Source organism: Grampus griseus (genome assembly GCF_964374135.1).
Source record: "Grampus griseus genome assembly, chromosome: 4".
Classification (NCBI taxonomy): domain Eukaryota; kingdom Metazoa; phylum Chordata; class Mammalia; order Artiodactyla; family Delphinidae; genus Grampus; species Grampus griseus.
This window is the reverse complement of record NC_138997.1, coordinates 117,939,887-117,963,113: the sequence shown is the minus strand read 5'-3', so window position 1 is coordinate 117,963,113 and position 23,227 is coordinate 117,939,887. Positions and strand designations below refer to the sequence as shown.

At 38.1% G+C, this 23,227-nt stretch overlaps 1 protein-coding gene across 1 annotated transcript in view; it reads left to right on the top strand.

The window, feature by feature from the left end:
• Window positions 1-3,903: 3,903 nt before the first annotated feature.
• The window catches only part of ARSJ (arylsulfatase family member J), a gene marked incomplete at both ends in the record, with an annotated part of 64,005 nt that continues 44,681 nt past the window's right edge, over window positions 3,904-23,227 (top strand). Inside the window, one exon of the mRNA XM_082653942.1 lies at window positions 3,904-4,304. Coding sequence (XP_082510068.1) covers window positions 3,904-4,304 — 401 coding nt within the window. The remainder of the gene's footprint in view (window positions 4,305-23,227) is intronic.

Here is a 23,227-nt window from a genome sequence, read left to right as displayed (position 1 = left end):
TAACATTATTTTCCAAACTCTCCCAGTCCAACTGTGTCTTGGCCAGTTGGTATTCTCTTTCCTTTTATCTGAAATGTCCTTCCTTTAACTTCTCCTCCTTTCCAAATTTCCATCATACTTTAAGGCATAGCTTCAATCCCATCTCCTGATTAAGCTTTACCTGAATAATTGGTTCACACTAATTTCACCTCTAAGCAATTCTGCTTTTCTCATCTTTTTAACTGAATCAAATAGTATCTTTAATTTTTATATAATCATTCCATAACTAGAGTAGTGTATTTGCAATGTGACCACATCCAAGCCAAAATAAACCTAAGATGTGATTCCACAAGGGAACCTGATGCCTGAACACCAAGATGCCAGCTCAGGAAAGAACCATAAGTTATTGAGGGTCTTTAACTTGGGATTTCATAAGGATGTTAAAACTATTGCTTAGAGTGCATGAAACCAATCCTATAATTAGAAATGCAAAGTTTATGTATTTAAAATATCAATATAGGTACAATAAAGCATAGGCCATTCAACAGCCTATGATTTCATTCTCAAGTCTTATGTATGTGGAAATAATCCTTACCTATATCCTGCCGTGGGTGGGGCACTCAGCTGATGGATTTTCCCCTTTGAGTCACATCTCCTTTGGTCTACCATGGCATGACCATTCTTGCTTCTTGGCTCTTATTACTAACTGTAAGTAGTTCTTAGTCTCCTTTAGTGTTACTCCAGAAATGGCTTTTTTAGGGCTGAGTTCTGCCTTTCCATCCTGTGTGTGGATAGTCTGCATGCCTTGTGTGGGGATTAGAATTCTCTGACTCTGGCAGCTGTGTTCTTTCTGTGCTGTATGGCTGGAAAACATCTTAAAGCCACTTGTGGGAAGAACAGCTTTTGAAAAATATGGGTTTTAAAGTCAGACAGATTTCTAAGTCTAAATTTCCTGCAAAAGAGGATAATAAACAATATAACATCTCCCTCAGTTTTAAGGTTACTTCCTTGTACCACCTTACCCACTAACCACACTAAGTCAGCTTACTTTGTTTTAAAATGTCTTGGAATTTTGTTCCTTCTCTTTTGAATACTTATCTGGATACTTATACAGAATACCACAGAATAGTAGGTATTAGAGTTTAGGAATGATTAGTTTATCAGTATATTTCTTCCCTACCACAATGTAAGTTCCACTAGAGCAGAGGCTATACCTGACGTAGTTCACGATTATATTTCCAGCTTCCAGCACTGGCCCAGCTCCTCAAATATTTGTTGAATGGGTGGATATCTTATAAGGTTGGTGGAGAAGGAAAGGAGGCAAAGTGTATAAAACAGTGTATAAATACTTACAGATATGTGTGTGTGTGTGTTTATCAGTACATAGAGTGTTATGGTTAGCACATGGTAAGTATTTGGTAAATGTTAACGTTTATTTTTTTACTCTTGCTTGAAATGTGAACTGAAAATGGCCCTCTTTCTTGTATAGCAACACGGACACTTCTTGTATTATGTCATTGACCCTCCCCAACTAAAAGTACCTGGATTGATCTGAATGTTTATTTTCATCTTTTCTACTCAAGCACCTGGCTAGACCCACAGAGCTGGGAGCATTACCTCACAGTGCTTTCAATCTCCCAATACTCAGTTCACTCATTACACATTTGGTGATTTAACTCAGAGAATTGCCAAGATCACATTTCCAAGCTGGTCTTCTAAAACTGCCCATCTCTCCACAGACTAACCAGAATGGCCTCAGGGAAGAGAACAGACTAGTAGAAGGCTACACATGTTAGCAAAAATAACTGCATAGTGCACACTACAAGTTTCAACGGTGTTAAATTTCCATTTGACTAATGTTTTGCTTAGAAACTTAACAGGAACTTTAGCAACAGGACAGAATATAACATTGTAAATCAACTATACTTCAATAAAATAAGTAGATAAAAATAAGTAAATGGCTAAATGAAACTTAGATTTATACCTAGGCAATTGGGAGAATCTGACATTTTATGTGCCAGCATATAGTAGGTGCTCAATAAATAACTACTGAATGAATTTGGGGAGGGGAGAAAGCATGTCTCGGTGGCTCTTGGCATTAATTGCCTCCCCCTACAGATACTATAAATCCCATTCCTGTCTTTGAGCAGAGATTTAAAAACAGGACTCTAGTAAAAGCAGGCATATCTTCATAATCAGGACAAGCTTTTGCTTTACTACACATAGTTATAAAAAAACGCGGGGGGGGACAAAGTTTCCCGAATTTCTAGATGGGAAATGGTGGTTTCTGTACTGCAGGAGTGCAGACCGGCCTCGTGGTTCCTGAGGGCGAGATGTGTAACTCCTCTTCCTCCCCCACGTTCTTGGCTGAGACACGCTAAGGGTCAGTTTGTGGAAATGTAAGGAGAAGGCGATTTCAGTATCTTCGGGTAGAGAGACGCTAATGAGGAAGTCAGGCTGTAAAGGCCAGCAATAGGGAAAGGGAATTCAACTTAACTTGTAGTCGGGACTGTTTAAAAAAAAAAGGAGGCGGGAATAAAAGAAGTAGGAAAAATTGGGGGGAGGAGAGAGACTAGAAAAGGAAAACCAGAAGAGGAAGGAAGGAGTGTTATCTACGCAATTTGTTGTTTCTCCTGCTCTTCCTCTCTCACTCCCTCCAGAAGCTAGAAAAAGTTTGCATGCACAGCATTCGGAATGGGAGAGCGGTCTCTTGATTTGCAGACCCGTGAGGAGAAGCGCCCACTTCACCCTTCCCCGTTCCCGCCGCCGTTTTCCCCCTCTCCGGAGGATGGAGGGCAGTCCTCGAGACCCAGGGAAGCGGTAGCCCAGGCGGATCCCCCTGGATCCAGCAGGGCTCAAGCAGCGGGCAGCTCTCTCTCCGGCAAAACCTCCCCTCCCTCCTCCCTCCTCCTCCCGAAAAGGAAAAAGATCGAACCTCTAAACCGGCTTTACCCCTCCCCCTCTTCCTGGGGGAGCTAAAGCAGAGAGTACAGTTCTGTGATTCACTGGAGAGAAAAGAGGGTGGAGGCAGCAGAGAACTCCAGTGCCAAAACTAAGTAAGTTCTCTGACAAAACGCACGCAGCTTGCGGCGCCTCCGCCGGGCCACCAACCCCGCGGAGACCAAGTGGGCTTGGCGTGGAGCGTGCACGGGGTCAGGGACCCACTTCGGTCCCCGTGCGCTCCAGCAGCGGAGAGAAGGAACCGCTGCTCGAAATTCCTGCGGAGAAGAGGTGGTCAGCGGTGGAGGGAGATCAGTAAAGCGGGCTGTTTTTGTCATTTCGCCGCCTGGTGAGTGTCGGGGAGATTGGCAAACGCCTCGGAGAAGACCGAGAGAAATAGCTCTGGAAAAGTGGAGAGAGTGATCCGGAGGCCGGTTCACTGCATGCTGCTTGTTATCTGCATGGGTAAGAGCTCTTTTTCGGCGGTTCCACTTCCCAGTACTTTCCAGGTGACCGGACTGCCGGACCTACGGTCGACCCCGCAACCAACGGTGCGCGCGCCCCTGGGAGAACCTCACTCCTCCACCTCGAGGGCAAAAAGTTATGGCTACGAAAAGTTCCTGCCCAAGGTGATTATCAATTCCTTACTTGATTTTTTTTTTTCTCTTGAGAACTTTTGGGTGGAGGCATTAACTTTTTGTGTGGAAGCTACTTTGGGGAGCGAGGAGGAGGAGGAAAAAGTGCGATCTGATGGAGAAAAGCGACTCCTTGATCTCTGACACGTCCCATCCCCTAAGCCACCACGTGTAGAAGATTAAAGTTGTTGGACGTGTTGACAGCTGAGAGGAGCACGGACTTCTTTCCAGGCGGAGACCCCTCCACCTCCACCGCCTGTTGGTTCTACCCCTCCTGCGTGCATGTGTGCGCCAGCGGCGGCGCGCGGTGCGTTGTTCTGCCTTGGAGTTTCAGCCGGGACCAGAGTGAATGGCCCCCAGGGGCTGCGCAGGACCTCCGCCGCCGCCACTTCCTCCGCAGGCCTGGGTCTGGCCCGGAAAGATGCTAGCCATGGGGGTGCTGGCAGGCTTCTGGGTCCTCAGCCTCCTCACCTACGGTTACCTGTCCTGGGGCCAGGGCTTGGAGGAGGAAGAGGAAGGGGCTATGCGACCTCAAACTGGAGAGAGACCAGAGCCCAGCATAACTACCATCTCCCAGCCCCATCTCATTTTCATCCTAGCGGATGATCAGGGATTTAGAGATGTGGGTTACCACGGATCGGAGATAAAGACTCCCACTCTTGACAAGCTTGCTGCCGAAGGAGTTAAACTGGAGAACTACTATGTCCAGCCTATTTGCACACCGTCCAGGAGTCAGTTTATTACTGGAAAGTAAGTGTTACTGCTTCATATATTTATTCCTCGGAGATATATTAAGCACTTAATTATGATCCAGCTCCTAACTTACTGGAGTTGCAGAAGATATGGGGAACTAAATGTATGAATGAGTGAATGAATGAATGGATCAAATGCATTTAGTTGTGGTGGGAATTAAAATGGATGTCCTGTTGATGATCTTGAAAGTCTCATCACTAGTTTAGTCTCATTTTTCTTACTCTCAGAGCCTGCTGTGAAGGGCCTTCAGAGTTTTAAAATGAGATCAGAACTTGTAAACTCCCACCTACCAACCAGAGGTCTCCAGAAGTGTTCTCCTTTTCTAAATCTATTTTGGCTTTTGAGCATGTTCAGATTTTGTTTCAGGTGTCACAATAGAATTCACAGTCACCATCATTGATAAGAAAAACAGACCAAATTTTTTCTGGACTCTTGGTTTCTTCTTCTTTCTTTTTTTTTATAAATTTATTTATTTTTGGCTGCGTTGGGTCTTTGTTGCTGTGCATGGGCTTTCTCTAGTTGCAGTGAGCAGGGGCTACTCTTGGTTGCAGTGCGCGGGCTTCTCATTGGGGTGGCTTCTCTTGTTGCAGAGCATGGGCTCTAAGCGCGTGAGCTTCATTAGTTGTGGCACATGAGCTTCAGTAGTTGTGGCTTGTAGGCTGTAGAGCGCAGGCTCAGTAGTTGTGGCGCATGGGCTTAGTTGCTCCGCGGCATGTGGATCTTCCCGGGCCAGGGCTCAAACCTGTGTCCCCTGCGTTGGCAGGCGGATTCTTAACCACTGTGCCACCAGGGAAGTCCCTCTTGGTTTATTCTTAAATCTGGGACTGAATAATCAAAGCCACAGGTAATCACAGAGAGAAGAGGGGCCAAAGAAACGTATGGAAGGCAGTGTAAAATCTGACCAGTGTACATGTGACTCTATTTGGGTCTTTGATAAGTAATTTTCTCTGACAGGATCACTAAGGAAGGCAATGTGTAATTACCAGGGTAGTTCTCAAAATGGGAGAAGATAACAGTTGTAAATGCTCAGCATGAGTTAAACGTCATCTGAAGTTTTCTGCTGCTCCTCACACATCTGGGAATTTTCTGATTAACTCTAAGAAAAAGCAGATTATTAGGATGCTTAAGTAAGTGTTTTTAGTATTATCATTGCTTTGCTAAACAGCTAAATATTCTACTTAGGGTGTTCACTCATTTTCATATTTTTACTCTATCCTGTCAGAATGTAGGTTACTATAACTGATTTGCATGTCCAAATTCAGCCTGTGGAACTGAGATAAACTAGGAGACGCAGAGGTCCAGCTGCCACTGGACAGAGGTGGAAGGAAAGCCTGAGTGGTTTCAGTGTATGAGTCTTGTGATTTCAGTTCCAGGGGACCCTTGCTTCAGTGAAGTTGTTCTTGGAATTGGATCCTATAAGAGTAGCCAGTATCCATTGGAAAAATAAAGACTATTTTGTAGTAATCTCTGTCTTGCAGAGACTTTTGCTTAATATACGATTTCTACTGCTTAGCAAACTGTCACAAGTTAGCGTCACTGCCAGAAAAGAAAAAAAAACAGTCCTTTCCTCTCTTTAGTGGGAGAGTAAAGAAGACTCACTGTACTTCAGAGTCATTTTAAAGGTTAACTGTGGCATCAGAAAGTGAAGGGCATTTGGTATTTATAAAGGAGAAGATTGTTGGCTGGAAAATAACAAGTCCATTTGATGGCCTGTGGGTCAAGTTCTTCATGTCTAATCCAAACACTCTTATATTTGGTTTATGAAATAAATGAGTCATAAAGTCTCCCTGAACCTCTTAAACTAAATTTATAGAATTTAGATTTATTCAGATAACCAAGAGTAATTGAAAAACGTGTAACTAAATTGTATGAATTTATCTTTCACAATAGAACATTCGTTTAAGACTTTTCACTAAAGAAGTTCTTCTTTAGTTCCTAAACATTATCTTGCACTGATAAAATATCTGGGTTTTATCCTTTAATCTTTATGTTAATACATGAAGCAGACATGAGGGTGGAAATAAATCCTCCATTTTCTTTGCTGTCAAAGGTTGACCCTCCTGTCTTTTCAATGCAAACATCTCATGAGAAGATTTATTCTCCTTATTAAAATTTTCTGTTCAGTGTAATAAGTTGTATAACTGTCTTATAGACAAAAATTTCAAATAACTACTGTGATTTGACTTAAATTTCTGTTTGAATTAAACAGTTGAAGACATTTGCACTTTCAGTTCTCCTTTTAGACAAATTGCTGGAACCTTCCTTAAATGAACACAGATGTAAGAAAGAAAGTGGTTATAGAAGCCTAGTTCTGGGTCTAATATTCATAATGCAAGCCCAGAGAATGTGGTCATTTGTCCTCTCCATGAGTACATATCTATGATTTCTGGATCCTCTAAAGTTAAAAAAAGCAATAAAAATGTAAATGGACTGAGTTATATTAAGGGAAAGAATAAGTTATGTGGAATATGATAGAATTCAAATATCTTCACATTTATAAAGAGAGTTTTAAGTGATTGAAGCTGGAGCTACTTTTGATACTATTAACAAAACAATCCTCCCTTTATATTTTGCTGGAGTCAAAATGTAAAAATCTATTCCCTTATACTGCACAAATCTTAATAAATTCCAGATTCTTTAATAATTTATGTCGTATCAGTCTGGCAATATTGAACATAAGCCAGCCTGTCAATAAGCATTCATTGTGTGCAGATCCCTGTATTGGAACTGTGAGGAACAAATAAGTAAGCCCTAATCTCTGGACAGGGATTCTCAAATTTGCACAGAAGGAATTAGCCAAATGGTAGTAGCTAAAGTGCAGATTTCCAGGCCCAACCAATGACTCAGCTTCAGTGGTCTGGGGGTGAGCTCAGAAATTAATAGTAATTTAACAAACATACCAGGTTATTCTAATAATGGTACTAATATAAATTGAGTGTTAGTATTAAATGCTAGCATCTACTGAGCAGTTACTGTGTTCCAAGATAATGCATTTTTATCTCATTTAATCTTTATAACCATTCTATGAGGTAGTAACTATTGTTACCCCGTTTTAAATAGTTGTGGCAGTAGATTCCAAGAGAGGTAGTGATGCAGAAGTTCTGTACACTGGACTTTGAGAAACAACAGTGTAGGTGTTCAAAGTTAGACTGGTAATATAAAGGTTGATTGAGAAAGCAGCTGCCTACATTTGGTTTATTTCAAAGTAATTTTTTCACCTTTTTTTAAAAATAGTTTTTCAAATAAAGACATGTAGACATGACATCATTTCTTCTTAAAAGAGAATATAGTGAAGGCCTCAGAAAGAGAATTATGAGTTTTGCAAAATTTAGATGTGTTTTATGCAGACTTTAGAGTTGGAAAGATTGGCAGTCTGAGCTGAATTCATATCTTGGGCAATAATTTTGTGTTTTTACTATTTTGTTATTCATTTTTCCCACTTGAAATACCATGATGATCATTTTTAACAAATGCAAAGGTAACTCAAATAATGTGTATTTGTAATAGAATATTTGATAAATCAATTTCTTTTTACAAACAACCCCTGCCCCTTGACAAGGGTAATCACACTCCCAATTTCTAACACCTTAGATTAATTTTGCCTGTTTTCAAACATCATATAAATGGAATTGTAAAGAAGGTATTTTTTCACGTCTGGCTTCTTTCTCTTAACACTATGTTTGTAAAATTTATCCATGTTGTTGCCTGTAGATATAATTCATTTATTCCAATTACTGAATAGTGTTCTTTTATATAAATATACTGTAATTTATTCATCCATTCTGTTGAAAGACATGGGTTGTTTCCAGTGTTGGACCATTATTAATAGTGCTGCCGTAAACATATTTGCAAATGTTTTTTGGTGAATACAGGGGTACGTTTCTCTTGGGTATCTATCAAAAAGTGGGATTACTGGATTATCAGGATGTGTATGTTCAGTTTTTGTAGATACTGTCCAGCAGTTACCCAAAGTGGTTCCACCATTATACACTCTCATTAGCAATGTATGGAAAGTTCTATTTGCTTCACCTCATTGCTGACATTTGGCATTGTCTTCTTCATTTTAGTCATTCTGGTTGTTATGCACTGGTATACCATAATGGTTTGATTTGTGTTTCCTTGGTTACTAAAGAAATTGAGCATCTTTTCATATTTTTGTGGACTGTTTGGATATCTCATTGTATCTATTCAATTTTTTTGCCTGTTTTTTCATCAGATGCTGGCTTTTCCTTATTGATTTGTGGCAGTTATTTTTATATTCTATTCCTTTGTCAGATATTTGTATTGCAAATGACTTCTCCCATTCTGCGGCTTGCTTCGTCGCTCTCTTAATTAAGTTTTTTGATGAACAGAGGGTTTTAACTTTATTGTAGGCTTATTTATAATCTTTTTCTTTATGTCCTATTTGAGATATCTTTGACTAAATCATGATCATGACAGTGGCCTTTTTTTAAGTTTTATAGCTTTATTTTTCTATTTACATCTATAATTCATCTGGAATTAATTTCTAATATGGTATAAGTTAGGATTCAAGCATATTTTTTCCATATGTAAATCCATTTGATCCACACTATTTATTAACAATGTCATACTTTCTCTACCTCACTACAGTGTCATCTTTTTCATAAATCAGATAAATATACATGTTTGGGTCTGTTTCTGGACTGTATTCTGCACCATTAGTCTCTTTGTCTATTCTTGTGCCAATCCTACATTCTCTTAACTACTATAGCTCTATAATAAATATTGATATCTGGAATGTAAGTCCTTTTACTTTTTCTTCTTCCAAAATGCTTTAGCTATTCTTTACCAGTTCACTCACTTTAATATGAAAGAAGGGAGGGTATGGATGTACAGATTCAAAGAGATTGAAAGATTTGGTTTTGGAGAATATGAGGTAGTTCTCTTCTGAATTATTCTACTTTCTAAGTGAAATAACAAATGAGGTCATTAGATGAGAATGAGGATCTTAAGGTTTAAAGACAGAGATAGAAAATATTCTAGGAAAGGGAGAAAGTGAATTAAGTAGGGCAGTACTGTAAAAATATTGGGCAGCAATGAGAGCCCATCTGAGATTTGTGGTCATAAATTTAAACAGAGACGAGTCATTGCTTGTTTTTCTTGCGCCATGTTCAGGTACTTGTGTGCAGAAGAAGCGCTGTTGAAGAGGTGGATTTAACTAGATTTGGACCTTTGCCAAATGAATAGAGTGGGATTGTGGACTCTAAACTTGGCAAGAAAAAGGGGAAAACTATAAGGGGTTTATGTTCTCTAAAAAAGTGCCAGGGTCAATGGATTGACTGTCTGACTAGGGTTGAAGTGAGGATACCACAGTATACTTGGAAAGCTGAAAAGATAGATAATGGTAGTTGGAGAAGTGCATGCTTGGAATCAAAATTTCATAAGTAGTGCAGTTTTTAGAAATGATAGGGGAATAGTACTAAAGTGAGTTGGAGGAAAACATCTTTGGAAGTGAGGAAGGCAAGGTATTGGAAGGGCAGGAAGTTGGATGGATCACTTGGGTGGATATTTAGACCATTAAGAATAATGGGAGAAATTGTATTAAAGAGCATAGAGTGAGCCAGTTGCTGGAATCATCTATGACTGAGCGGTGGGAGGGCAGGGCCTGGAATTGGATAAAGGACTCTAACAGGAAAGATAGTGAGTCTCTAATCTGTTGCCTGACTTTTCAAAAAAGTTGCACCTTTAAAAAGAAACAGGAGGGCTTCCCTGGTGGCGCAGTGGTTGAGAGTCCGCCTGCCGATGCAGGGGACAGGGGTTCGTGCCCCAGTCCGGGAAGATCCCGCATGGCGCGGAGCGGCTGGGCCCGTGAGCCATGGCCGCTGAGCCTGCGCATCCGGAGCCTGTGCTCCGCAACGGGAGAGGCCACAACAGTGAGAGGCCCGCATAATGCAAAAAAAAAAAAAAAAAAGAAAGAAACAGGAGCCAAACTGTGTAGAAGTGCCAGTGAGGAACTAAGAAGATACCCAGTCCCTGCTTCAGACTCTTCGATAATTGGGGTATGGGTAGAAGACCAGCGCTAAGTTGAGAGGATAGCCAGCAATCAGCTAGAGCAAGAAGGTGGAAGAAATGTCCAGGAAAGAAATGAGATCATAGAGGATTTTGCTAATTACAGACTTTCAGTAACAGAAGGCTCCTTGGAAGGAGTTAGGGAGTTAGAAGGGGAGAAGGATTTAATTAGAGCAGAGAATGTACAGAGATATATAGAGATTAGAATATGAATGAAAGCAGATACATTGGAAAGATTGGAGTTAGGATGAAGATTCAAATAAAAAGTCCTGAAAAGTATGGTGGGATTTTTTCCAGATGATCTCTTGGGAAATGTTAAGTGTCAAGTTTTAATTATAGCTTCTTTCTAGAGATTGATTGAGCTGGGCCTCCTGCCTGTCCATAGCCAACCACTGCAGCCACACTGTGTACAGTCAGGCACATAGTCAGGAAGTCTGTGGGTTTGGTCCAGGAAGGCAAGGTCTATGTAGACCTCCTCTATGGACTGCAGTGGGCTATAGAAGCAAAGGAATGTGTCTCCCAGTAGTTTATAAAGTATTCTTTTTAGATATGAAATTATCAATTAACAATTACCCTAGTGTTGAAAACCCTGAAAAAGTAATTGAATTCTTTCAGTCACTTTCACAGGAGAAAGATTCAAGAAAGCAAAGGGGAGTAGGGTTTGATCATTCCAATTCATAGGCATGTGGTACATTCAGAAATATTACCCCCCCACCCCCACTTAGATCATAAACATCAAGGGTCATGCATGCTTCCTCTTCCATCCACTTCTGTTATCCAAGACCTAGTTTTAAGTAGTGTTCTACCACTTAAGAGTACACAATAAAGATCAGTTACTAAGAGTTCACTTATTACATTCATAAATATTTAGTTAATACATAAATATTTAGAAAAATGTTTATGGTTAGAAGTTTGGAAGAAACAGGAGTTTTTCCCAAGCCTCACTTCGGCTTTAGAAAATGAATGTAAGAGCAAATGGGGAGGGTGGCTTTAAAACTTCACATATCCATTTCAAAGAGAGTGGCTCAAAAGACAACACCATTCAACAAATAGCTGCCTTTTCCTATTTGAACATATGGATTTTTCTGACAGTAGAATCATGGTCAAGTAAGCTATTGGCACACCCTTATGATCAAAATCCCTACTTTTAAATGAGTCTTTTTAAAAAGACACCCTTTGAAGTGAATCCCTATTCAGGTAATTCTGGTGAGTTTCCTGAATAGCTGTCCTGAAAGGTGGAAATATATCCAGGTGCCGAGGGTTCGGATCATTTTGTTTCATCCGTATGGCCTCTCCCAGAGATCAAAGAAGGGAGGACCAAAAAGGCTTGGAGCCCCTGCTTCTAATAGGAGCTCAGCATGAAAACGTCTTATATTTCAAAGTTTAGTTTCATTTGGACTTTTTCCTATAGCAATATTATGGAATTAGTTTTTATGTAATCTTTTTCCGTACCTTACTTTGATATAATTAGAGTGTGTTGCAATGTTCTTTTCTCATTCCAGATATTAAATATTCCCAGGAGTGTAACTTCATTGAGACATTCATTTCCCTGTGTGCTGTATTGCAAAAAACACTTTTTGTGTCTTTTCCCTTATTCCCTCTGTCTTCTAATTCACCTAACACATTGGCTTTACTCAAACATGACTATCACTACATCACCACCCTCGGCAAACTAGGGAATTCCTAGTTCCCACTGACTACCACAGAATGGGGAAAGAAAGTGATTTTAACTGAGGGCCTTCTTGTGCTATTTGCTTTTCAAACATCCTGATATTTGATCTTCACATCCACCCTGAAGGTAAAATATTTTTATTATTTCAAAAAATATGTATCACACATTTAACAAATGTCCTCATTTTATGGATGATATATGAATGTTTTAGAGAAATTATACAAGTTGTGGGTGGTCATACAGCTTCTAAGCAGCAGAACTTATATTGGAACCTAAACTCGTGTGGCTTCAACAAAACCCTTGTTGTTTTCATCACCCCATTCCATCTGCCATGAAATTTGTAAGTACCTTAGTCCTGTCTTCAAAAAAATTTTTAGCCTTATCTTTTTCTGTCTTCAAACTCTCTACTCCAGAGAAAAGAATGATTCACTGTTTCTCGAGCACGGCTTATACTTGACTTTCTCCCTCCTTCTGCACATACCGTTTCCACTCCTTGGAATTCACACCCTATCTCACTTGGCCCAAATGCCAGCCACTCATTAAGTCATTAAGACTCAGCTAAAATACCACCTTCCCTATACAGGTTTCCATGATTCCTTAGCCAGAAATACTTATTCCAATGATGACCTTACATAATTATTTCTATTACTGTCATATTAGGCATGATTTTCCACCTGGTTCACACACTGGCCCCCTGAGTAGCAAGACTGATTTATTACCTCCATAAATCACGCAGCAGCCAATCTAGTGCTTTGTACTAATAGGCACAAAGAATAAATGTAAGGAACGAATGAATGAATGAAAAAATGAACAAACAATCATTTAAATATTTCCGTCTGGCAGGCAATGTGACAGAGCAGAAAAGACATAAAATATGTAGTGAGGAAATCCGAATTACAGTACTGATTCAGCAAATTTCTATGACCCTTGAATGAGTAATTTAATCTTTCGGAGACTCCATGTTTTCATCTGTAGGATAGGAATAATGATAATCTCAAAGGTTATAGCACTTGAGATAACATATATGAAAATAGTTTGAAAACGTTTAAGTATTACATAGTTTTTAAGTAAACATTCTTCTACATTTAGAGCTATAGCTCCATAATGTTTAATCACATACTAACTTTAAAAGAACTGACTACTTGTTCTTTATAAAAGCTGTGGGTATACTCATATCTCTTTTCCAGTTTCAATCTGTAAGCACAAAAAGTTAAATTCCATGTGTCAATTTTAATATATTTTACCCACCAGGATTTCTCGTATATTTTTGTTCTGAAATGTCCAGGAAGGTGATTAGGGGTATATTTTTTAAGTTTCTGCACTTGGAGATTGTGTGTGTTGTTGCTGGTTGTCACACTTGGCATGCTGCTGTCGTCATGCTTGGCCAAATCTGCTGGAAGCCTGCTAAGGCTGTGACAAGCAAAAGTAGATGTATGTTTAAACAGTGACATTAAGAGTACCACACTAAATGAGAAGAATTAAAAATTGGGTAATGGAAAGGCCAGTGATTAATTACTTCAAATTCCTTCAATCAACAATCATTTTAAAACATTTTCTTGAATATCATTACTACATCTTATTCAGCTTTGAATGCTGCTCACCCCAGGGACTACCACTCAGTAGGTGTGCAATAAAGAGTTTTAAAATAAGACATTGTTCTAGGCTTCATGGTGATTGAAATTTCACGTACTTTATGATCACTATTTCATTAACTTCCTAAATGATTATATTGCCTGCAGCATTTGAATCCACACTCCACCCTAAGACCTGAGTGAAATCTCTGCAGCACAGTCAAAATCATGCCACTCCCTGCTTTAAAATCTTTTAGAAACTGCCATTACCTGTAGACTAAAGCCCAGTTCCTAAGCATTCCATATAAGGACCTTCAAAATCTGCCCTCTGACAAGATTCGGGTACAATCTCCCAACACTTTTCCATTTATACCCTCTGTGGATTATCACTGCCAGGGTACTTATACTTTCCCACAAGGGCTATGCTCCTTAACCCCCCTGTTCCCTTCTAAGCAGAATTCCCTTTGCTAGAATGTTCTTCATTCTCCTCTGGGAAACACCATTGCATCCTTGCAGACCTTCTATGTCCCTCATCTCCCCTTCAGTACTTCCCTGATCATTTTACACCTTTATACACATTTTCTTGGGTATAATAAAATGTGGCAGCCAAAAAAGTGATAGAATTCTTAGAATTCAAAGGCATGTTGCACATGATTTTTTCCAACAAAGAACATTATTGATCATTTTAAAGCAATAAATGGGACTCTTCTCTCCACTGACCAGACAGAATCAGTGTCATGTATCCATCATATCACCAACACCAGTCTACTAACCACCTACACCTGGCAGGAGAAAAGCCAGAAAATAATTGCTAGGTCATTGTACCCTTGCTGAGGAGATACATTGATACGCTTTCTCAATACTTGGTCGTTCTCCAGCTTGCTGGAGAGAGTAAGGGAACCAGATCTGGATGAGAAAAAGGCTGGGGAAACTAACAGGACCCTGTGAGAGTACTGGGTTATTCCATGCACAGTGTCCATACAAGCTGGATAAGCATGGTTTCGCAACGTTCAGAGTCTGAGAAGGTCCAACCAATAGGTGGACACAGTAGCAGGAACCTGAGTGGCAACCAATACTCGATTAAATTAAATTCATGACCACAAATCCGAAATAGGCACGCATAAATGCCCCAGTGATCCTCTAACCTTCCTCTAGTATATGTCCAATTCTTCAGAACTACTATTTCAAGATTTCTCATCTCCTCAGATTGCCAATATCCCCTCATCAGCTCATTACTTTTCTTCACAATTCCACTGAGAGGAAAGAAGCAATAGTGACTTATCTCTTTCCTATCACCAGTGTAACATTTCCTGACCTACGGGCATCGACAGCCATGTCTCTGCCTTCCTTCCTCCAGTAGGGCATTGAAGTGTTCGAACCCGTCAAAGACACGTGGCTCCCAGAGCTCCTTCTCCCCTCCTCACGCTCCTGAGCCCTACAGTTTTACCATTTCTCTCCTTCGTTATTAATTTTTATGTCTCTACAAAATCATTTCCATCAGCATGTAAATGAATTTAAGTTCCTTCTGTCTACAAACAAAAGCAAAGCAAAAAAGTTAATTGACCCAATTTCTCTGCTCTCCTATCTAGCAAAAATTCATGAGTTATCTGTACTTGCGAGCTCCGCTCTAATTATTAATTTATACTATATTAGTCTATACTATAATTATCAATCTATAGTGTAATTTTGATAGTATAATATGATGCTATATTAATTGTATTATGTATGCCATAATGTATACTAAACATATATTATACTATATTATAATATACTAAACATATACTATATTATAATATAGTATATTATACTATAAATGTATACCATAAATGATCATTAATTTTAAGATTTTTAATAAATCTGTAATTTATTACAAATTTATAAAAAGATTGTGCCATATTCTTGAATCTGAAGAACTCAAGAATTTTTTAATTGTTTTATTAGACTTAAAAATTATCTTTGAGATTGAACATCATGAGGTTAAAGACAGTGTTATATCCTTTGAACACATCAGGTTCTTGCATAGATAAGGCCATAATAAATGTATAATAAATGTATGTAAACTGAGTAATTCATACTCATCAAATTAAAGTTTAATTTAGTTTAGATTTTTTAACACACTTAAAAATATAAGCTCAAATACTTGAAATCAGTTTTTTCTTTGATCCTTGTTTGGTTGTCTTTGTAATGCTATAAAATTAATTTAATTGTACATTTTCTAGCTAAAGCATTTAGTTGAAGATAAAATATTGGGAGTGGAGATGTACCATTTATGTGACACTTAAGGAATATATTTTGTATACGTATACTATTCTCTAATATATTTTATCTAATCTATTTATCTATATATGTATTATATATATATATCTCAATATATTCTCTAAGCCTCATAACTTGGGGATAATTATTAATATCCACATTTTACATAAGAAGAAATCAAGCTCACAGAAGTAAAGTGTCTTGGCCAAAATCCCATAGTAAGTAATGAGACTAGAATTCCAACCCCCAAAATTATGATTTTCCACTACATTATTCAGATGGTTGACAGGAGGGGTTAGGTATAGCTGCATAGCTTATCTTTAGAGTAGAAATAAATGAATATCTTATTTAAGTAAAACAACAAAAACCTAAATATAGTTATTCTAAGAACCAGAAACTCATTTCAAACTGGCTTTCCCATTCAATTTGGGAAAACTGGAATCTGTTCTTGCTGTTCATTTGTTTCACATATAAATTAAGGATAATGTTATTAGTTTACCTTTTAGAATTTGTAAGAATACTTAAATTATTAATAAAATTATCAACCACCTGGAGAATTTGTTAGAGCATTTATTCCTCTGGGCTCTTCCCCAGAAATTTGTTTCAGAAGGTCTAGGGTGAGGCCTGAGATGCCAGATCACTAACAGGCTGCTTGGTGATAGTGAAGTTGCTCGTCAGAAACCATACTGATTAACACTGCAATATACTTTTAGCCTTTAATGTTCCAAGACTATTTATTACCATCTTTATCTCTCTTTTTTTCACCATTTATTTAACACCTACTCTGTGCATATGACTATTTAATTAAGTACTATCCAAGCTGCAAGTGCATTTTTCCTCCTATGTTCTACAATTGAAAGCTTGTTTCAGGTCTCAAAGGTCCAACTTTTGAAGAGACACCTTCTCTATTAATGTGTTTCTGCTCTCCCATAGAATGAATGATAAAAAGATTCCTATTTTGGGCAAAGCAGTTGACTCAAGAGCAAAAAGCAACTGAATTTCTAAGGACTAAATCCTAAAATTAAAGATGCTAGGAGATAGACATTTTGGCACACTACTCTTTTCTTTTAGAACTTTTCTACTACAATGACAACTTGAAGAAAGTGGACATTTATTTCAGGGTCTTGTTTAAATTAAACTATGGATTTGATCTAATTTGCATCAGTCTCCTGATGAATACATGTATATCCTAATTTTCTATAGTGTTGTACATAGTCTGAATTAGCTGAGGAATTCATTGTAATTGTTTGCCTTTAAAAGAAAATTGGGCCATTTGGATCAGTAGTCTGAGAATTGCTAGAATAATTTAGTGATTTGGTTCCAACAACAGAACTTTTCAGGTCTGTTTTCTGATACGGCTCTGAATGATCTCAGATGTCAAAATAACAAAACAAAAAACATAAGTAACTTAGAGTTTTGTTGAGGCAAATGTTTATATTGTCACTTAATCCTCACCACAAATCTGTGAGGTAGGTGAATGTTACTATTTCTCATTCTTGTAAAGGAGATTCCCAAAGTTAAATGCATATCCTTAGATATTCTATAGGGAAGAAAACTATGCATTGACTAATTTGTCAAACTCAGTGTAAGCCTTCATGAAGCTTCCCATTACCATTTGATGGTTCATGAGGTAATGACCCTTGATTTAATTGGGCTTCTTGTTTTTGTTTCCTTGAAATTCATTCAGTATTCATTCATTCATTCAATACTGAGCACCTACTCTGCCAGAAACTGTTCTAGGCACTGGGAAACATATCAGTTGACACAACCTCCAAAAATCCCTGTTCTCGTGGGATTTATTCTAGTGCAAGGAGACACAAATAAATAAAATATATAGTGTGCTAGAGGGCAATATGCCCTGAGAAGGAAAACATAGCAGGAAACAGGATGGGAATTAAGAGGTTAAGAGTTAAGGGTGAAGAGAGCAATATCATGGAGGTCAGGGAAGGCTTCACTAAGAAAGGAGGTGAAGGAGGGAGTCTCGTATGTTGCTGCTCCAGGCAGACAGTAACCACACAGGCCCTGTGACAGGGGCACCCCTGGTGTGCTCAAGTACCATCAAGAGGCCAGTCCAGCTAGGCTGGATCAGAGAGGGGGTAGGGGAGAGTAGGAGGAGGTGAGGTCAAGGCAGTTAAGGGAGCCAGATCCTGTAGTGCAATGAAGGCCAAGGCAGGGAATCTTGACTTCCACTCTGAGTGAAATGGGAGCCATTGGAAGGCTTGGAGCGGAGGGGTGACATGACCCAACTTTGGTGTTAACAGAATTGCTTTGGCAGATTATTGAGGATAGATCCTGGAGGTAAGGTTTGCAGCAGGAAGACCTAGTAAAGAGACCATCGCACTAACCTGTGTGAGAAGTGATGGGGTGTGGAGAGGAGTGATGGAGAGGGGTCAATTCTAAGTACATTCCACAGGTAGAGCAGACAGAATTTTTGGATGGACTACAAATGGGTTGGATGGTTGGAAAGAAAAAGAGGAATCAAGTACAACTTCAAGGTCATTCATTCTGCTATAAGCAAAAAAAAACAAATCAAAAAAAAATAAAATAAAAGTGCTCACTCAAACAGGTAAAGTTACTACTGATCACAAATTATAGGAACTTCTTTGACAATTACATTGTACACTTCAAAGCCCATCAATGAAAACTAGCCTTTGCTTCTCCATTCTCCTTTGCCTGACTCCCTGAGGTTTGAAGGATTGCAGTAATATTTTTTTTCATTATATATATAATATATATATATTTCATTTCACAGTATAGTTTGGGGAAAGAGTAGTAGATGGGGGTCAGAAGATCTGCATTTGAGCATTTGATTCTGGCTCAGCCACTTACTAATATTTAAAAACAAAGACAAAGCAGCACAGGTAATTGTGGAGGAAGAGGCTTTTTAGGGCAAGGATGGCTGTCCATGGGCCCCAAGGCTGTCCCAGGATGGCATTGACTGGGTGAATTCACCATTCCCATCACTTTACCGGATTGGATTTACAGGCACAAACTCTGCACATCCAGAGTTTCTTAGATGGTTGATGAAAAAAGAAACCAACAAGAAGACCCGAAGTATGAACTCAACATTTCCCTCTATTTCCACCATGCTGAAAATGCTGCTCCTTCAGACAGATCAAATACCAAGTGTCTGCAAACAAACATGCACACACCTACACATATCTCCCTTTCTCTTGGATTAATGTCAGTGCCAAAGAGTCTGGACAGTGCTTTGTGGTTGGCCCTGCACCTGTAATTTTAGAGTTATGATATTAATGCTTTACTTCTTATATTACATTGTTTTTAATTTAAGGCACACCCATTTTGTTTCTCAGTTTAAAATGACTAAAAATAGAATATCTGCTTTTATTTTTAGAAAAACAGGCATTTTTTAATAAAACGTCCCCCTTTGGTGATCTCTTCTTTTTGTTCTTCAAGTTAGTAAAGCACTTCCTAAATAGCTTATGAACCGCCCTGAATAAGTTGTATTACTGCTGTTGTTTTCTGGACCAAAGAGTCAGTCAACAGCTGTGCAGATCCTGAGAAAAGGTTTATTGAGAGGAATGTTTGCTTCCATTCATTCACCTTAGTTACCCTCCTATTGAGATCAAAAGGTCCAACCTTGTCTGATGTAACGGCAAACCCACATTTTCCTTTTCTTGGATTTTAAGGACAAGCACTGCAAAAAATCTCTTACTGATGCAAAAGATATTTTTCAATGATTTATTTCTTAAAGAATGCTGAATCTAAAAGAACCTTTTGCAATTTCAGATCCCTCCTGTAAGTCTCTTAGTTTTAAATCTTTGTGTGAAACTGTAGTCAAGCCACATTCTCTTGTCACATAAGTGTTATTTCACTTCCCAAGTGCTGAAGGCCTTCCCCTGGTCTCTGAAGCAGGATTTTAGTATCACATCCCTGGCTGTCTACACAGGAACCACACTGCTGTCTCTTTCTCCATTACTTATTTTTGATCTCAAGGAGCTGGCCAGTTCACACATGTTTGCCTGCCATAGGTAAATTTGTTTATTTCCTTGTTGGACTTAAAACTTGTTCTGTGATTTACAAACTCCATTTTTTTTTTTTTAACTGTGGAACTTTTTATTCATGTGAATTTCTTTGATGGAATAGCCCAGTATACAAAACATATAAAGCAGAGCTGCTGGCAGGGGTTCCCACCCTCAACCCCTTCCTTCTAAGGTAGACTCAGGGCCCCTCTGCCCAGTCTCCAGGGCTCCTGGGTCATTGTTTGAGATACTCAGGCCTATTTAATCTACTCTGGGAGTAATTTTCCAACATGTCAAGGAAGATGAATTACTGACTGAATGCTACAAATGAGTACCTTTTCAATAATCTCTCTCAAGAATATAGAATACAGGCATCAGTGTATAAAATGTAAAAATAATGACACAGAAGGAGCAGCAACAAAAAGCCACCAATCTCTTAAACACATTTCTTAAAGAAAATGCTTTGATTACAGCATATTTTTTTTTTTTACAAATTATGATGTTCATTTTGATGCTTTTAAAGAATCGATAATAGCTTTTAAAGATGAGGCAATTCAGTAATAATCTTGAGGTATTATAATACTACAGTGGAGGGGGCATGCAAGACTTTAACACCCAAAGGAGGGGATATGGAGGTACGTGGAAAATAATAATGAAACCACAATGCCTATACAGCGGAAAAGGCGTTTCAGGTGTCAGACTTTCAAGATTTTCTCTTGTCATCAAATACCATTTCAATATCCCAGTAGAGAGAAAAGAGTAGGAGGAAATTGCTATTCAATAACTAAGTTGTAGTTAACATGTTGTAGAACAGTTATTGGGAACTAACATTTAGAATTTGTTCTCCTTTGTAGACTTTATAAAATGCCTACTATACTTCAAATGACTCATTATTATTTCTCTAATTCTACAGCAGGAGAATCAGTTGTTCAGATGAGAAATGAGAAGTTGATAAGTCAAATAGTAAGAGAGGAAAAGAGAACAAAAATTTAAGAGACAGTTAGTGATAGAATGGACATTACTTAATACCTGAATGAACATAGCTTGAAGTAGAGGAGAAACTAGACGGTTTTCAGAAAAGTTCTATTCAGGTGATTGGTAGATCATAGTAACATTAACCAAAATAGGCATTAATCAAAATTCAAAGTGGAGAATATTCTGACTTTAAGCCACGCTATTTGGCTTCATATTTGTACTCCATTTTTCAGAAACAAAATACTATTTGGTACTATGCAACCATATACAACATTCTGATGAAATAGTTAATCCTATGTTGATTGTAGTTGCCAAATGGTCTAAAAAAAATCAAGCTAAATAAATAGAAAGTGAAACATTAGCGAGTGTCTGTAAAATTTGTGTTTAAATGCTATACCTGATCGTTGTACCTATATAAATAAAAAAAGATAGCAAACTGAGGTTCCTCTAATAAATGTTGAAATTCATAAAAGATAAAACATGAAACATAAAAATTGTGAATCACTATATTGTACATCTGTAACATATATAATATTGTATTATAACATATATAACATCAACTATACTTCAATTTTTTAAAAAAGATATGAAACAAATGAAATGCTGTTTCTCTCTTACCCTGGCCTTTCATAAAAGTTAAATATTCTGTCTCCCTTGAGACTGTGAAATTGTTCACAAGTTCACATATGTCCCTGATGTTCTAACAGCTAAGTGTCTTGGCGAACTTTATTACTCTGACTCATGTTTGGCCAGAATGATTCAATATTAGGGAATTAATTCACTAGGTCAGGACTGGTCTGTGCATTTGAAACATTAAACAGAAGATTTTTTTTGAAGGAAATGTCATGCATATTTAGAGGTAAAGCTGTTAATGGGACGGAACACTGCACTGAGGGTAAACAGAAATCATTTCTCCATCACCCCAACCCCACAGTATGCTATTGGTTTATGAGGTATATGTTCTGGGTGAGCCATTCAAAAATATGTCTGCAGCAATTTGAGGCAGATTACTTAATTTAACAACATTTGCCTGCAAGGAAACATTCTTTTCAGACAGTTCTAGTTATTATTACAATTTTTATAGTGCTTTAAAGTCATTATTTTAAGAAGAAAGTCATCATTTTATCCCCCTCCCAAAACTCAAATAGTTTTGATTCTGCAGAAATTATTAAAAGAGTAAGTGGAGTATAAAAATAAAAAGAGTGTGTGCAACCTGTGTGACGGCTTTGGTCTTGAAAGAAAAGCAGGAGAGAAATAGTGTGGTAATTTAAAAAGTAGCAGGTTCAAAGACAGCGTATTTTCAAGATACAGACAAACACTTGAAGAGGTGGGTGAAGGCATAGCAGAAAATAGAGGGGAATTTAGCGGAAAGTAAGTGATTAAACAAAAGAGAGAGGTAAAATCGTGCCACAGTTGCCCTCTTCTTAGCCTATTTGAAATCTTATTTATCCTTAAAGATCCAGATCAGTGTTTTCCAAATATGCTATGCCTTAAGCCCTGTTATATATACATTAGTATATATATATATGTGTGTGTATATATATATATATATATATATATATATATATAACAGCTAAAGACAAAATATTCAGGTTAATATATTGAGAGAAAAAAGAGCAAATCTGTGATGCAGAGACCTGACATTTATCAAAGCTAATGATTTACAGACCTTCTTTAATTATCATAGGTGTCTGGTTTGGGGAATGTAGTACAAATAGGAAAATAATTAATGGATTCCTTAACCTCTCTACACATGGGGAAACATGAGACTGAATTCTGTCTTTAATCATAACCTTGATAACACTGTTCTTGGCTACTGGTTAAGCATATAATTTTTTATTTAGGACTAATTTTGCTTCTGTAACTCTCCCCAGTTAGACTGGATTTTCATAGTGCAGTGCTTTATGTACAGGAACACTAAGTAAGGTGGCTGATTTTTCATCTCCTTTTTTACTGGGCCGCCTCATTCAGTTCAAGTTGCATCAGTAGAACTGCTGTTCAACTTTCTTTTCCATGGTAGTTTGGAAGGAGAGAGTAAGATGAAATAGAGGCTCCAGGCATTGGCAACAGCTGGAAGGCATCCCTAATTAGATTCCAGGCAGACTTGGGCCATGTTTATAATTTTCCGTATGCTGGCTTACAGTTTCTTTTAAAAAGGTTCCCAAAACAACATGAAAATTTAAAAAGATTTGCTGCACTTGTATATGTCACACAATACAAAGCTGTTTTCTTGAGCACCTTAGCATGGAACATAGAATGGTAATCACTGACTCCTGACTTAGGGAATGTTGTCCAGAGAGGATGTCTTAAAAGGTCTGTGTGCTTGACCGATTTGTTATTTATGCATAAAAGTTTTACAACTGCCATTACATCATGAGATTAAAAGATGTATTTAAGCCATGTAGATGAAATTCTGTCTGACTTTTAAGGTTT